Source organism: Carlito syrichta, unplaced genomic scaffold (genome assembly GCF_000164805.1).
Source record: "Carlito syrichta isolate Samal-C Ts95f unplaced genomic scaffold, Tarsius_syrichta-2.0.1 Scaffold288918, whole genome shotgun sequence".
Classification (NCBI taxonomy): Eukaryota; Metazoa; Chordata; class Mammalia; order Primates; family Tarsiidae; genus Carlito; species Carlito syrichta.
Window position 1 is genome coordinate 472,841 of NW_007233014.1, and position 15,629 is coordinate 488,469.

Genomic DNA, 15,629 nt, shown 5'->3' on the forward strand with positions numbered 1-15,629 from the left:
GCGGCCGTCGGCGCAGCAGCATGCCCGCGAGCCGGCGGCGGGAAGGAGCGCGCCGCGACCCGCTCTAGATGGTAAGGCGGCCGCGGACCGGCGGAGGGACCGGCGGAGGGACCGGCGGGCGGGCGGGCGGGCGGCGCTCGGTGGCCGGCCTGCTGCGGCCCGCGCCGGGGCATGCTCCTGCTCTCAGCCTCTGCAGTGTCCGCTGTCACTTTGCAATAACTTTCAGATATTGACGTCCCTCGACGGGTAAGGCGCCCGATGGTGGGAGTGGGTTTTTTTGGGGAAAAGGCTCCCTTGACCAAAACAATCTAGCAACGAAAAAAAGAAATCGGCAGGACCTTTTGATTCTGAACTTCAGCCCATGACTCTAGAAACGTGCTTTAATAGGAATATTTTTTAACTTGGAAGTGAATTTGGGGAGGGGGGCTCGCTTCCTTTCGCCCACCGAGTTACAGACACAAATGCTCCACCCTCCTCCCCGTCCCCAAACGTTTTTGTAAAGAATCGGCATTTTTCTACTTTCCGGTGTCCGTTCTTCCAAGATCCGTTTTTCCCTTCCTCCCCTCTCAGACCTCTTTATTTGAAACAAAACAAAACTTTGCTGGTGGTGCGGATGCGGGCCGTGGGGTGTAAACGGGCAGTTCCTCCCGCCTTCTTTCTTCATTTCTCCTCCACATGATTGTCATTTCATGCTAAAAGGAAAGGACACGCTCAGGCTTTGGGGCAATTTGGGGAAGCATATTTTTGTGTTGGTGTTGTTTTGGTTTGTTTGCTTGTTTTTTGATCCCACAGAACTTTGTAGCGCTCGATCACCTTTTGATTTTTTATGGAAATGTGCTAAGCGTGGTGTACTTCTGACAAATCGGAGCGCTCTGGGGATGAATTCGGAACGGTGCGATGGAACAGCAAATAACCGGAAGGCGTTTCTTGGGAACGGTTTTTAGTTTGAAGAAATTCAAGAAATGGCTCTTTTCTTTTTCAAGGAGGAGGAGGTTTGTGTAGAATGTGTTGGCTCATCTTTCTGTTGCCTCTTTCTTTGGTCTTTTGAGAAAGCCAGCAAATAAATTCCTAGTCAAAGTTGCCCATCCTGTTTGCTGCACTTTATAAGTTATTGTTGCTGAATGATTGGGAGCTGTCCATCAGCAACAGAGAACTTGCAGTTTACTTAAGAAATTGCATGTGTGACAAAAGCAGCTGCCAGGAGTGTGGTGGTCCGCGTGAATAGAGGGAGGGAAGGCAATTAGGAGGCTGTGTGGTTGGGGCTTTTTACTTGTCAAACTGGAGGCTCATTGCTTTTGTTACTGCCTTGTAAAGGGAAATGGCAAGGTTTTGTTTTGGTATTAAGGGCCTTAAAGATTGCTGCCTGACGCTTACACAGGAAGGCCAGATAAGTCCAGAAAGAGGGGCCACGAAGCAGTATTTTTAAAAAGACGAAAAGAAGAAAATGAAGAATTCCCACTTTGGGGGGTATCTTTAAGCCCTTCCAGCCCTTGTTTTTGTTGATTTGGGGGGTTGGGGGCGATTAACTTGTCCCGTGTATTAACAGATTGCTTAAAGACCTACATCATGAAAACAATCCTGTGGGTTTGGAGATAAACAGATGGACAATCAGTTCAGTAAATTAAAAACATCCCCTCCGTGTTAGCTGTCCTGCCGCCAGAAGAAACCATATCTTTGCCACTGGTCTTGCTTCAAGCAACACAGGTCCAAGATCCCCTGTGGGTGCAGGGGTGTTTTCTTACCTGCATGCAAATTAGGGTTGTATATTTGCTTTTGAAGAGGGTGAAATGATTTAACGCTTGAGGTGGAAAGGACGGGAAAAAGACTGGATGAGTTTTGTCCTCTGCAACTTTTTCTGTCTTTAATCCCTCCTTGAGTAGTCATCCTCCCACACTCCCCACCTTCATGTAAAAGAGGACGATTTCAGGCCTGTGATGTCTGAGTGTCTCAACTCAAGTTAAGTTAAACCCACACAAATGTACCCGGCCCTGGATCCCATAAGAGCCCCAGGAAAAGTAAGTTGGGTTTGTGGGATTCAGCGATAGTCTTTGCATCCCTCTGCCTATTCCCTTTCTCTCTCTCTCTCTCTCTCTCTCTCTCTCCCCCACCCTTTCTCCCCCCCACCTCTCCCCCTTTCCCTCTCTCCCTCCTCCCGCCCCCTCTCTCTCTCTCTCTCCCTTTCTCTTTTTCTGGGGGAAAGCTCACAAGACTCAATAGTTGAAAAAATCGAATTAGCGTTATGACTAGCATTCTGACTGTTGGAATGCCAGGTGAATACAAGGAGCTTAGTTTGTTCTGCTTCCAGAGAGGTCAGTTGAAAATCTTTCAGGCACAGTCTCTTACTCTGGAAGGAAGAGAGGGTGTGTGTGCGCGTGGCAGGCAAGGCCCTGCAAAGTGTCACTTCCGTGTCACCCTGACAAGAAAATATCCTTTCCTCCTCCCTCCTCTCTCCCACTGCAGCCCTCTCCCTAAGAAATTTGTTTTGAGGGATTTGACAATCTTGCAGATAAAGTGCCTGCCTACTGCATTCAGTTGATCATTTTCCCTCATGGCTGACCATAATTTCTTTGCTACTCTTAGCGGCAGCTCTGTCCCTGCTGCCCAAGGTAACGGGAGAGGGAGGGGGACTTGACTTAGGTGCCCTGAGCTGGCTGGGGAAAATGGGCCTTCCCCCTTCCTTCATGGATTCTGTAATGGTAAAGATTAGAAACTAGAAGTTTTTTTAATAAAATTTTTTTTTTTAATTAAGTCTTCAACCAACTGAACCAGATTATCAGTAGATTTTTAAATTTTAAAGATTTTTTAAAGGGATGTTTATGCAGGAGGAAGAATTAACAAAATAATTCTAGGCAATGAGTGAGACCTTTAAGCATTTTAAGTCTACCAGGCCGGAAATCTGGAGCCATTTCGATCTTTTAAGATGCTTTTTTTCAGCTCTTTAAGTGAAAGATTTAAAGGGAGGGGAAGCTGGGAGGAAAAAGAAAAGTGAGAAAAGCAGAAAGGGAGGAGGAAAAAACTGGCCCAGTCCCATCTTGAAGGTGCAGAGAAAGTTTTTTTAGAGGTGGAGAGAAGGAAAACCGAAGCTGTTATGTACCCTAGGGATACAGTGTTAGTGGGAATGGAAGATTTGAGTGGTAAGGGAGGTGCAGTGGCCTCTGGGGTCTCTCTGTTCCAGCAGTTGGGCGGTTGGCACCTCAATTTGAATTGCTGGGTGAGTAGTGGGGTGGTGGTGTGGTGGTGTGGTGGTGGTGGCGGCGGTGGTGGTGGCGGCGGCGGTGGCGGCAGCGGCGTGTGTGTGTTTGTGTCTGTGCCTATGGTCTTGACCATTGAAACGCTGCAATTTTTTTTTTTGGTGGGAAGGAAAAAACAAAACAAGAATAAATGATCGACTTAGACTCTGCCCTTTACATACTTTTTACAGCAGCTTTTTGGGGAGGGGGGCGAAAGGGTTAAAAAAGATGGGGAGGAGAGAGCCTGACTTTCATCACAGTCCTTATAGTTCTGTGGCAAGGCAGACCCGGCTCCCCAAGTACGGGCGAGCTGGAATTTAGGAAGGGATGGTGCGGCTTGGGATTTCTTCTAATAATTTTTTTCTTCACCCACCAGGGTGGGCTCCAGCAGAAGAGAGAGAAGGAAAAATGACATTGCCTCATAGAGGAACATACTTTCAAAACTTGAAACAGTTTTGAGCAATAAGGCTTTTACAGTAGCAGGGCTTGTGTCAACTGTATATTTTGGTTTCATATTTAATGCTAACTTTCTGTTGCTCTGTCTTCAGTTGTATTTATTTTCAGTCTCCAGATTTGTATGTCGGCCTTTTAAGGGCTATGGTCTTGCTTGTGGTATGTGTATTTTCTAAACTTAATAAAAAATATGTCTTGGAAATCTGAGCAGAGAGACCAGTGACAGCTCATTGTGCTGTTAATGATTAGGAAGAAGGCCCTTTAAGATATATTATACTCTGTTCAACTGCTGGATCATATCTTTTGCCACAAGCCGTAAGGGCATTCTCATGAATTTGGAAGCAATTCCTTAATTATCTTTATTAATACTTTTATTATTTGTGATGCTATTGTGTGGCCAAACAGAAACACAGTAGTGGATCAGCTCTTTGATCCAATTTTTGGGGCGAGGGAATGAAATATACTATAGACTCACAAGAAGCCTTATGTTTTCAGAATCATGAATCAAATCCCATGTGTCATGTTTTAATAAAAGTAGATTGTTTTCTAGTTGAGCATACATGAACGACGGTTGTTTAAGTCTTGGTTTTCCTCTCTAGTTGTGTGCAGCTTTCTAGTTCAATCCAAGATTGTATAAACTGTAAAAGAATTGTGGGGAAGAGAGCACAGTCTGTTGCTGCAAACGTGTAAGTTATGCTGCTGCAAATTTCACACCCAGTACAGTTTTCCATTTTGAGGTTCCTGAGGGGTTCCAGACCCTGGTTTACCCAAGTTACATAATAGCAGTCCTGTTGCTTTGGTGGGAATCAACCTCTATTCTTGATGTCTTATGAGGAGGCAGTTGCTTTAGAAGGATACATTTCCGACTCCGATGATACAGATGTTAGGATCTTGCTGTTGTCATAACAGGCTACTGTATCGCATTTTCTGGAAACAACAGAGCCTGCAAGTTTGTTTAAGGGAAACCTCCCCTTTGTGGTCTGAGGTTGGTGGGGGCCTGGTTAAACTATGTAATGGAATTCTTTCCTTCTGCAGTCTTTTGGAATATGATGAAATCCTGACATGCCCTTCAGATTACATACCTCTACACACATTTAAGGATTTTTAGAAAATTGAACTTTGCTTTGTTAATTCCCATGTTGCCTTATTACCTTAAACTTCCAGCAACACATCAGCTCAGATCAGAGGGAGCGGCAATCGTGTTTGCCCTCCTCGCCCCTCGGTGTCTCTTTCTTTTTCATGTGTCCTTTATTGAGGATGTAGGTGCCAGTTAAAGGATGCCCATGTTTTGGATATCAACAGGGCAAAAATAGAGTGGCACAGTGCAGTTCCGCCTTTATGTTTGTCTTCCTTTCTGTCTTTGCGGAATTCTTGCCGAATCCCAGGGTTTGGGCATTTGTGTTTGTTGAGCCACATGAATAAAAAACGTTCATTCCTCCTTTAGGTTTATCTGCTGTTTTCTAAGGAGAAAATATACCTGATCTCTGAAGGAAACAGCTGTTTCTTCAGCTTTTTTGTCAGACTATGGAGCAGGCATGATTTTTCAAATACAGACTATATGACTTGAAAGCTAGGCACAGGGTATACAAGAAAAACAAGAGACATGTTTAATGCAGCTGTTCCTTGTAAATAAATTAGAAAAGGTGGTATCAGATTTTGTTCACTACATCTTTAGCTCCCCAGGATGTAGTAACCATTACGCACTTAAGATTTATTCTAAATCAAAATTGGTGATTTCCTTTCCATTATATTTAGGGATCCCTAGATTTGGGGTTGTTATGTTTTGGGTGGGGGAGAGGGTGGCCTGGAAATCATTATTATTTTTTAAAGCTTGTTTTGAACTTGAGCTTGTGGAGTTCTTCGTTTGGAATAGGTTAGATTGATTCTTGGCTCTGTTTTGAAGATCTGCTCTCTTAGAAACAGCTGTACCCTCTTACCCAATTCCCAAACATTCTCTGCAACTCGGACACTTAACAAGATTGATTATGCTAACGCTAATCATTTAATACCCAAGTAGTAGAGAAGTATTTGGCGGGAGGATGGAGGTTACAGATTCCTGGGAAATTACTTAGGGGTGAAGTGGCCAGCTCTTCATCTCAGAGACCTGGTGGAGGATTAGGACAGAGGACCCCGTTGTGCCTGTCACACCCCCTCCCTGACCTCCAGGCTGAGAATTTTGCAACGCTGTGGCAAGCTGCTGGAGGGAGGCAGGCAGGACGGAGGAAAACCCTGGAAACTCAGTGGTCAGGGGCCAGCCTGCACCGGGGAAGCTGAGACTTACGCTTGCCCGTGTTTTAAAGGCTGGTTGGGGGAGGCACAATGGGATGTTTTCCCTTTATTGGAAAATAAATGAGAATGAGTGGAAATAAATTATGTTTAATGAACTTAACTGGAAGTAATTGTTCAAGAGCCTGTGAAAGCACAGCTTTGCTGGGTCAGGCCTTGGCCGCGGTTTTCACAAAGCATAGCAGCTGGAGAGCACATCTTTCTTTTCCAGGTTTGAGTGTTCCCCTCACATGCCCCCACCCCAACACCTCCACTCCTTGTCCTAGGCTTTTCGTCGTCCTTTTTTGGGGGCAGGAAAAGGTCCTCAAGAAGAGCTGAATTTGGCCCTCTAGACCCCCTTGCTTGGCAGTCTGCTTAGTGTGTTACCAGCTGGGTTGTTATAGTATACAAAGGGCCACAAAAGGGAAAAAGACCAAGGACTTAAAATGGTTCTAGTTAGTTCTATGTATATGCATATGTGTGTGAGAATTTGGATGAAAACTGACTGCACATTTATCCTCTCCCTGCCTGCCCTGTTCAATCATTTCTCAGCAAGAAGAATTTTAATGCCTGTGTGAATCCATGAGAAACTATGAGTCGGCAGAATTTCACAGACAGCAGGGAGAATCATCTCTCTTCCTTTTCTTGCTGTCTAAATGGATTTCATTTCCAGAGAGAGAGAAAGAGAGAGAAGAAGAAGAAGAAGAAGAAGAAGAAGAAGAAGAAGAAGAAGAAGCAGCAGCAGCCAGCCATTGATAATTTACAAAATAAATAAGCGACACCCTCCCTGGGAAACTCCCAGGGGTTGGAGAAGCTCTAATTCTGCAGCCTGGTGGGCAGGTTCCAGCCCATGCGGGCTGTGTCCTGCAGCCGCAGGCTGGACGTGGCTTTTTTGCATCTCACAGGCCGATCTCTTTTTTCTTATCACCTCATTTCTCCAAGTAAAACTCGAATCCTGTGAAACCTCCTCTCTTTTATTTATTATTTCTAACAGGCAGTGCTGTAGCTATCAATAGAAGTCTTGTCCAGGGGAAACAATGCGCTATTAGCTGGGAGCAAGGCTACGGCAGAAAGGAGCAACATTCAGCTGCGAAAGGACCCTGACCGCTGTGCTGGGTGGGTTCTGCCTGACTGCGAGGGGAGAGGGAAGAGGGCAGAAGGATGAGGGCTGGAGCAAGATGCCTTGACGAAGCCCATTTGGGGCCACAGGAGAAAGTTGCCTCTGCTAACCTCTCCCTCTGTATATGTAAGAGGCACACAGGATGCAAAAGCAAGTAAGCAAGTGTTGACTGGCTTAATTGGGATGGAATTGTGCGTGCAGGCCTGGATCCAGTTTGCTCTGGGTGTGTCTCTTGTAGTCATTTTGGCAGCAGAAGTAGTTGCTAACTGTTGTGGGGGGTCATAGGTTGTTGGGGTCACCAGGGTTACGTTGGCCGACTATCCATCACCCTCTGGGTTCATTGCCTGAAAAAACAGGACTAGTTGAGTCACCAAAGGGTGATTGATGGGTAAGAAATGGCCCTTCCTTCATTTCATCCCCAACCCCTCCTCTTTCCCAACTTGCTACCGCTCCAGTGACGTGAAACATCTATTAACGTGTTGCTAGTTGTCATTGGCCTTGCTGCAGCCATAGCAAATGGCATCTGGAAAAATGCTTGGGGATGAGCTATCAACCCATTTAAAAAATGTAAACCTGGAGTGAAAAGTGCCCCTTCCTGATGAGGTTTTCAGCCCCTGGGAGGGCTGGTAAGTTAAGACCACCGAAGAACTTCCATGCCCACCCCGAGGAGGGAAAACGGCTGACAAATGCTCCTCTGTGCTGCTTTTGTTTTATTGTGCTGGGCTCCTAAAGCCACTTTCTGGCCCCATTTTCCTTCTGCAGAAAAGGAGAGCAATGGGGGCGTATTGAAGAGGAGGGCTGAGGGAGAGAGACCAGTGCCAGCAATGGCTCTATTTGTTTTCAGTGTCTGTTGATTAATAGGTTGCAGAGGTGAATGGCTAGCTTTCATTCCCTCTAGGTTGCCCACAGTTTTTGGGGGTTGGGGTGAGAGGGGGGCTAGCAGAGGGATCTAGGAGTGCCTTATCAATCTCGCACTTGCCAAGTTCCAAATGACGGCCAGCATTCGGATGGGTGTGTGGGCGCCTGGCGATGAGGGTGGCACAGCCAAGTTGCAGAACACTATGCTTAAGGGTTCTTGAAAGGTCAAAGGTCAGCCACAGGGGCTCCCCTCCCCACTGCCCCCCACTGTAGCTCAATGAATACGATGAATGCTTCTGGTGGAAAGGCTTTGTGTGCTTTGAGGGCTGTTAAAGACCTTTTCTTTATAATTTAACTATTCAATGTTCAAACCCATGGAGCCTAGGCAACAGAACAGGGGGGAAGGCTTTGCTTTGGGAAATGGCAATTTTTCCAGGTAGAAAGCACAAACCCCTTAATGATTTAAAGTCAGTTGAGGATTTGGGTTCCTTTTAAATAGCTATTGTTTACTTCATTTAATAGGTTCAGGGTTTTAGCCAATTTTTTCTGTAGTTTTTCGTCAGCCCAGAACCGACCGCATATAGTGTTTTTATCATCGGAATCCTGCTGGGCCCTGAGACTGCACGTTTGTATTTGAGAAGCAGAAACATCCTATTAAATATCTTTGCTCCCCAGCCCTCAGTCCCTCTCCCATAATCAACCAAATGCTGTAAAAATCTGCTAAGAGCACTCAGTGCCCTATGGCAAGGGTATGCCTGGCTAGGGCAGGGAACTCTGAGCGGCTCCTGATTTTGGTGTTGAGGAGCATTGTTTGCTGAAACTGGTCTAGGCTGCAAGTGATTGGTAGATGGGAATTTGAGGACTGGTTCCCACTGAGAGTCCTGAAGCATCTGTCTCTAAATGGGAAGGTTGGTGAAGGCTGATCTCATTGGGTGCATCTCACGACATCAGCCTGACAGTTAACCCCATCTCAATAATGAGAATCTCTGCAGATGCAGGAGTAGGGCAGTGGAGGCTGTCAGGTGAGGCTGCATGCAAGGCTTGGAAACACCACTGTCCCAAGGCATGTGTCCTGGGGAAAATGTCTTTGCCTGTGGTGTGGAACTGATAACAAATACCAGCTACTTCACAGGCTTGTGAGGATTTGCTAGAATAAAGTGTGCCACACACTCAACACGGAGGCATGCACAGAGCCAAGGCACCACTAAATATGTCTGAACTGTGCTGGTGTGAATTATAGAGCTTCAGTCTCCATCCGACCCTCAGATCGTCTACACGAGGGGCTCTGAATGATTCTATCGAGAAGTTTGAGGTGCCGATGGCAGCGGTGTATCTGGACAACTGTGGTGTTAACAGTTTTGAAATTATGTGGGATATTTTATGAATGTTTGCTGTTTTTGTGACTCAGATTCATGGTTTTCATCAAGTTTTCTCAGGTTCCTCATGCAACTTTCCCTGATCATCGCTACCATGACACTCTCTGGGAGTAATGAGTTTATGCCCTCATGCAGTTTTGAAGACATATTTAGATAAAATGGTTACCTAAAAGGCACCTGGTTTTATGTTGAGCTGTTCGCCTTGAACATTGAACTCTTTATAAAAAGATGAGGCTTTGTGGTGGGGGTGGGGTGGGGGGGGAATAAATATTGCAGGCTGTCAAACTCAGAAGCACCAGCATAGATTGTGGCTTCTTCAACTCAATTGTCGGAAGGTTGTCTGTGTCCCACTTACTTTTCACAGCTTAATTTTCTTAAGGTGGTGTAGTTTTGAACACAGTTCTTAAAGACCTCTTTAGGGAAGTGGGATCTTTTCAAAGAGAAGGGGAAAGTCTAAGGGATATCTTCCTTTTCTGTTTAGTTCTATCAGCTCTCACCCTAATTCTGGAATGGACCTTGGTTATCCCCAGTGGTCTTTTTAAACTTTTTTTTTTTTTTTAACTTTCAATTCCTCTGTGGCAATCTCATTTGTTGGCATAGTAAAGTGATGACTTTTCTCACAAAAGATATTAGAAGATATTTATTAATTAAATATCACACTTGTAAGACACATAGGTGCCTGAGGAGGGTGGCCACCAATCATCTAGATGCTCTTGGCCCATAATGAACATGCTTGTCTTTGAAAGAAGGAGTGGAGTCTGTGGCCCCCCCCCCCGTGATTCTAACTAGAAGAGACTAGCAGGATAGACTAGAAGGATTGCATTTTTCAAAGCTTCTCTGTATTGCATACCTTAGCTGTGTGCCAAGAAGTGTGCTACATAATCTTTCTCAGTTTTCACAGCCGTATGAGGTAAACATGTTTCTTATCCAGAACTGACAGAAAGGGAGCCCTGAGAGAGGTTGCCCAGCCAGACTGGTGGAGTAGAATTAAAGTTCGGGTCTTCCTTGAATTTGTAGTCCTTGAATCACTGTGTGCAATGCCAGTGGGCTGTAAAATCCTTTTAAAGTTACCATTGTGACTGAGATAGTGTCTGCAAGGGTATTGGACTGGATGGTTCTGAAGGACCACCCAGCTCTGATCGATGATTCTAAGTAGGCTGCATTTAAAGAGCACTGCCATTCACTTGAAATGAATCTGTGATTGGCTCGATCCGTCTCTTTTAATGCTTACAGTTGTAATTTGGTGGTTCTTAAGCAATTTATGAGATTGTGCTCACCATTCCCACAGGCTGGGCATTTCAGAAACACACAGTTCTAGAAGACACAGTCCTTGTACTGAAGGAAGAGTAGAGTGGGACCGAGGAATGTGCACACACAACCCCAGCAGCGGGCATAGAATGATGGAGTAAGAAAGGACTTTGGGATTCTGAGGCCAGAGAGACCGAGGCATTTGCAGGGAGAAAATCCTCTCATCAGGAAAGGAATCCAGTCATAGGCAGATTGTACCAGTGGCACAGTGGTGCTGGCTGGTCATAACCACAGAGTTCCCCCCTCTTCTTGCTTAGGGACCAGTGAACTTGGACACACTGGTGGTTCTATTCTTTCACAGGGCATGCAGTCAAGATCATAAAGGAGGGCCATGTCCTAATAAGCCTCTCGTTTCTGACCCCCTGAAGTCAGACAGCACCTAAAACCTCCAGTTCTCTACCACCCCTTCTCTTCCGATCCCTCATGCTGTAGAGTTTTGACTGAACAGGGGGGAAAAAAAACTAGTTGTCTGGGCTCAAATGTGCAAAATAATGCAGGGAGAGGGGTTAGTAGCCAGGCCAGGGCTTCAGCTTTGGGCTTGCTTTCGTGCATGTATCTAAGAAGAAGGTGGAGAATTAATTTTGAAATTCCACTCCCAGTTTGGCTGTCTCCCTTCTTTGCTTTCCAAGTAGAGGAGGGTTTCCTCCACATTTCCCCGTAGTCTTCCTTAGAAGAGAATGGGATTTGTGCTTCTTTACTGCAGACAGAACCATGACATCAGACAGGCTCTCTTGGACAATAAAAGTAGCATGAATAGTAAACCACCACAGTAGATAACAAATGATACATCTACCACGTGCTAGGCCTTTTCCGCAGGCTCCCTGGGAATAGCATTTGACTCATGATTGGAGTGCATGTCTCTTAACCTCTGTGCTTGCCTGCACCCATGTGGTTCTCATGGCCGAACAGAAGACCCACCCGTGACATTTGGCAGGCAGACCCAAGACGGGTCCCGAGCCCAGACCTACCAAATCAGTCCTACTGAAGGATTTCCTGGGTTTGGGGATCTGAATGTGTGACAAAACATCCTGAAAGATGCGTGACTCAGCCAGGGTTGAGAACTGCTGATTTCAGTGTCCTCCACCAGCTCTTTCTACTTCCATAACAGATTTGTTCGCTTGCTTCAGTTCATTGCTTATGACAGGCCTGTTCCCTTGGCACTTGGTCAGCCCCGAGTGATCACTCCTGAGGGTCCATCGACCCTCCTCTGTGCTGTGTGTGGCGCTTCCTGCTGGCTCCACTGGATTTTCACTTGAAACTGTCTGGGCCTTGTCACTCTTTTACGTCAGCAAGTGTGTGTCTTTCCAACCAAATAGAAAACTTCTGGAAGGCAGCAACAGTCATTTCCCTTTCCTTCTAATGGTCTCCCTTTGTCTGTGTCTGTCTTTCTCTCTCTCCCTCTTCACTCCAACACACAGTGGGAGCTTATCTGATCTGTTGGTTATTTCTAAAGTGAGGTAGAAATGTTCCCCCCAAAGGAACCCCCAGTATACCTCCATGAGGTGGCAGCACTGGCCTTGGGGCGGCTGATCTTGCCTGCCGAGACCTTCGTGGCCGCTGACTCTAAGGAATCACTACTGGTTTCCAGAGCTCCCTGTGCTTTGGCAGATTTTAACTGAATTGCTTTGATTGCACAGTGGTAACTCGCAACACAAAGCTCCTGTGAGCAACTTACTTTCCCTCTTCGCCTAAAGACTCCAGCTGTTTATAGGAATTGCTAAACCAGGCTGTTGGAAGTGTTCGCTTCTTTTTCTGTAGTTTTTTTCTGGAGCATCTAGGAAGGCCATATTTTTCTTTCCAAACATACCCACGGAAAAGTTAGAGGCACTTTTTAAAAGATGGCTTCCCCACAATTACCTATGGTAAAAAGTGCTCTTCTCATGTTATATTCCTTCTTCAGACCCATAAGAGAAGGGACAAGAAGAAAAAATGGTGAAGAACTGCTTAGTGATCCCTGAACTCAACAGGCGCTAGTGGGCAGCACTAGAACCTTCCTGCTTTTCTTTTAATGCAATTCCTTTTTCTTGATGTTAATGCAAGTTGTGCCCTCCTAAAAGTAATAAAAGGAAATGAAGACACGTTCTGAAATGAAACTTGACTCTAATCCATTCATCATCTAATACTTGCCTCTTTATCTTCGCTGGTACCTAATCTGGTTAAATGTCCCTGTTGTAGGATTTTAGTGAAAATCCTCTATGGGGAATAGGGTTTTTTGCAGTTGGATTACTCTCAGTAAATGGCCCAGTAGTTCGCTTGTTTCAGCTTAATTTTTTCTTTGTGATCTTGCTGGGCTAAATTGTAGCACAGCATAGTGGAAGGGGGAGGGGGAAGAGAGGAGAATAATTTGGGGAAGCCTGGGCACGACACATTTAGAAACATATTTAAAATGCTTTTCTCCCCTGCCACCCCCACTGAGCCACCCTTCCCAAATACAGAAATGCCTGTACTTTGTTTTCTAGAACTGCCCATTTCTAAAATGCATACCTTTTATTAGCCCAATTCATCATCATCCAGTTAATTTATTAGCGTTCCCAGATGACTCACTAATGAAATTCCTAATGAATCAGGGCTGCTGTAATCTGCATAATATATGCAGGTGCTTGCCGGGCAGTTTAGAGCTCTCTGGTAAAGTTCATACTCCCACCCAAACCACGAGTGGGTTTTTCATCCATGCTGTCTGTAAAGGACTGTAGCATGCCCGCTGTTTCTAAGAACAGGGAGGGGTTAGGACCTGGGAGTGGTGAATGAGACGTGGGATTTGGGCCCTGCCAGGTTTCTTGTAAGTGATGGTTTTCCTAACCGGTCCCCTGTTACAGCCTGCCTGCCTCCTGGAGGTCCCACCAGTGGGGTCTAGGGGTAGGTGATCCCTCCCACAAGCAGGAACACAGTAGGCCTGGGAGTTTAAAGTTCCCACTTCCGACTCGCCTGCCAATGGAAAAAGTACAGACTTTTGGGCTCCAAGACGGAGTGGTGGTAGAGAAGGTATTTTAAAAGCCAGACTCAGTGAGAAGGTAAAAACTGAAGCAGACCCACCCCAGAGAGAGCTGTCTTACAACTATCAGTTATTTTTAAATGGATAAAGCGGGAGGGCTGGATGTGGGCAGAGTTGAGTGCATCTTACAAAATCAAGGTAGGAGGGTGTTGTCAGGAGAACCCACTGGCCCTGTGCTCTGAAGTCTTAGGCTGCTGGACCCAGCTTGATGGTGTCTTTCTCTGTTCTTCTCCTCCCCACAGTCGAACAAAGTGCCGGTGGTGCAGCACCCTCATCATGTCCACCCCCTCACGCCTCTTATCACGTACAGCAATGAACACTTCACGCCGGGAAACCCACCTCCACACTTACCAGCTGACGTAGACCCCAAAACAGGTAGGCTTGGGGACCAAGACAGAGTGCTGGTCCCAGGCTCTAGAGGACCTGTTGAGACCTCCACAGGAAGCCCAGGGTGGGGGTGTGGGCCTAGGTGGGAACAGGGGTGAGGGGGCTCCTAGTCCTCTCCTGGGTGCTGGTGAGAGAGTGGTTCTCCTCTCGCCTTTGCAGAAGTCCATTTGTAGAGCTAAAGATCTCTTGAGAGCTCCGAGGATCCCTGGAGGGGCTGTCTTGGGTACCTAGACATGAGTCCCTCAGTAGTTTTTAGGAGTGACTTATAACTCGAAGATCCTCAAGCAGGCTCAGAAGCAGGAACCCAAGGCATCTCATGGGCTCCTTGTCACCTTCCTGGGAGGATGAGACACCTAACAGCCTAGCTCCCCTAAGCTGTTGTTGGCCAAGGGTCTTCATTCACTTGACCATGACTTGTTTGTTGGTGCACCCTCAAAAGACCACGTTGCAGGGTTATGTGTTCTCTTTACTGATTTATTTGAGTTCTTCTTCTCCTGCAATGTTCTGGGTATTGTTGAACCCGTTTTACAGATGTGAATACTGAAGTCCAAGGAGGTTGCCTCATTTCTTCAGAACAGCTCACAGGGTCTCAGGTAGAAGTGGCTGTGTTATCCTTCAACCTTTATAGTTCTCTCTTTCTATCCCACTTGTTCATTGACTACATTTTTCTCAAAGGGAAGAGGGAGAAAAGGCAGGGTTATTTAGTAGCTTTTTTTTTTTTTCCTTTTGAGTTGGAGTCTCACTCACCCAGACTGGAGTGCAGTGGCACGCTTCTGGCCACCGCATTCTCAAGCTGCTGGGCTCTGGCGATCTTTCTGCCTCAGCCTTCCAAGTAGCCGGAACTACAGGCACGTGCTGCCACATCCAGCTAATTTTTGATTTATTGTAGAGACGAGGGCTCACCAGTTTGCCCAGGTGGGTCTCGAACCCACGGGCTCAGGCAATCCACTCGTCTCGGCCTCCCAAACTGGTGGCCAGTAGCCTTTTCTTGAACAGGATCTCAATCAGGCCGGCAGCCCCAGCTCCTGGCTGAGGTGGTTTTGGGAGAACAGGTAAGGCCAGCATGTGTCTAAGGCTGCCCAGCATGTGGATAGGGGTTCCTCTTCCCAGCCTGTTAATTGGAAGGATGGAGTTAAAATGGCAAACCCACGTCACTTTGTCAGAGGGAATTGTTAGTGTTGGACTGAGGTAGGTTGCCTGGTTAGCAGCCTTTGCTGCCCCTGAAAGAAGTCCCACATTGCTGGTTTTCACTGGCCTCTGAGCCCCTTTGTGCTAGTGCAAGACTGAGCCTGGTGGTGGGATGACTGGCGGCCTCCTCCAGCCGGCCCCCTCCAGCCGGCCCCAGGCTCCTGGAGTGAGTGGCAGCGTCAACGTCTCATTTAAATAATGGTAGTACAGGGAATAGCTTTTAAATGGTTATCGTAAAACATATGATTAACGTCTGTGGACTGTTTACTTTTCCTCTGCGAACATTCTTTCAAGTGTGCAAATGGCTTGGTGTAGGGTCCAAGCCTAGCTAATCTGTTTGGTTTTTGTAATAGAGAGAAAGCAATGTCTGCATAAAATGTCACCCAGGGAGACTTAATTTACAGATTAAAAGCTTCCTGAATGAATTAAAGAAAATGAAGTCATTTTCATCC

At 46.3% G+C, this 15,629-nt stretch overlaps 1 protein-coding gene across 4 annotated transcripts in view; it reads left to right on the plus strand.

Annotated features, from left to right (window-relative positions):
* The window catches only part of TCF7L2 (transcription factor 7 like 2), a 125,629-nt gene that overhangs the window by 85,100 nt on the left and 24,900 nt on the right, over positions 1 to 15,629 (plus strand). For 2 of the 4 annotated variants that reach the window (XM_021710423.1, XM_021710422.1), the window contains exon 3: positions 13,845 to 13,977. In XM_021710423.1, coding sequence (XP_021566098.1) covers positions 13,845 to 13,977 — 133 coding nt within the window. Of the gene's footprint in view, positions 1 to 7; positions 72 to 2,545; positions 3,212 to 13,844; positions 13,978 to 15,629 lie in introns of those variants that run through there. The other 2 variants (XM_008053987.1, XM_008053978.2) reach the window with 2 other exon arrangements.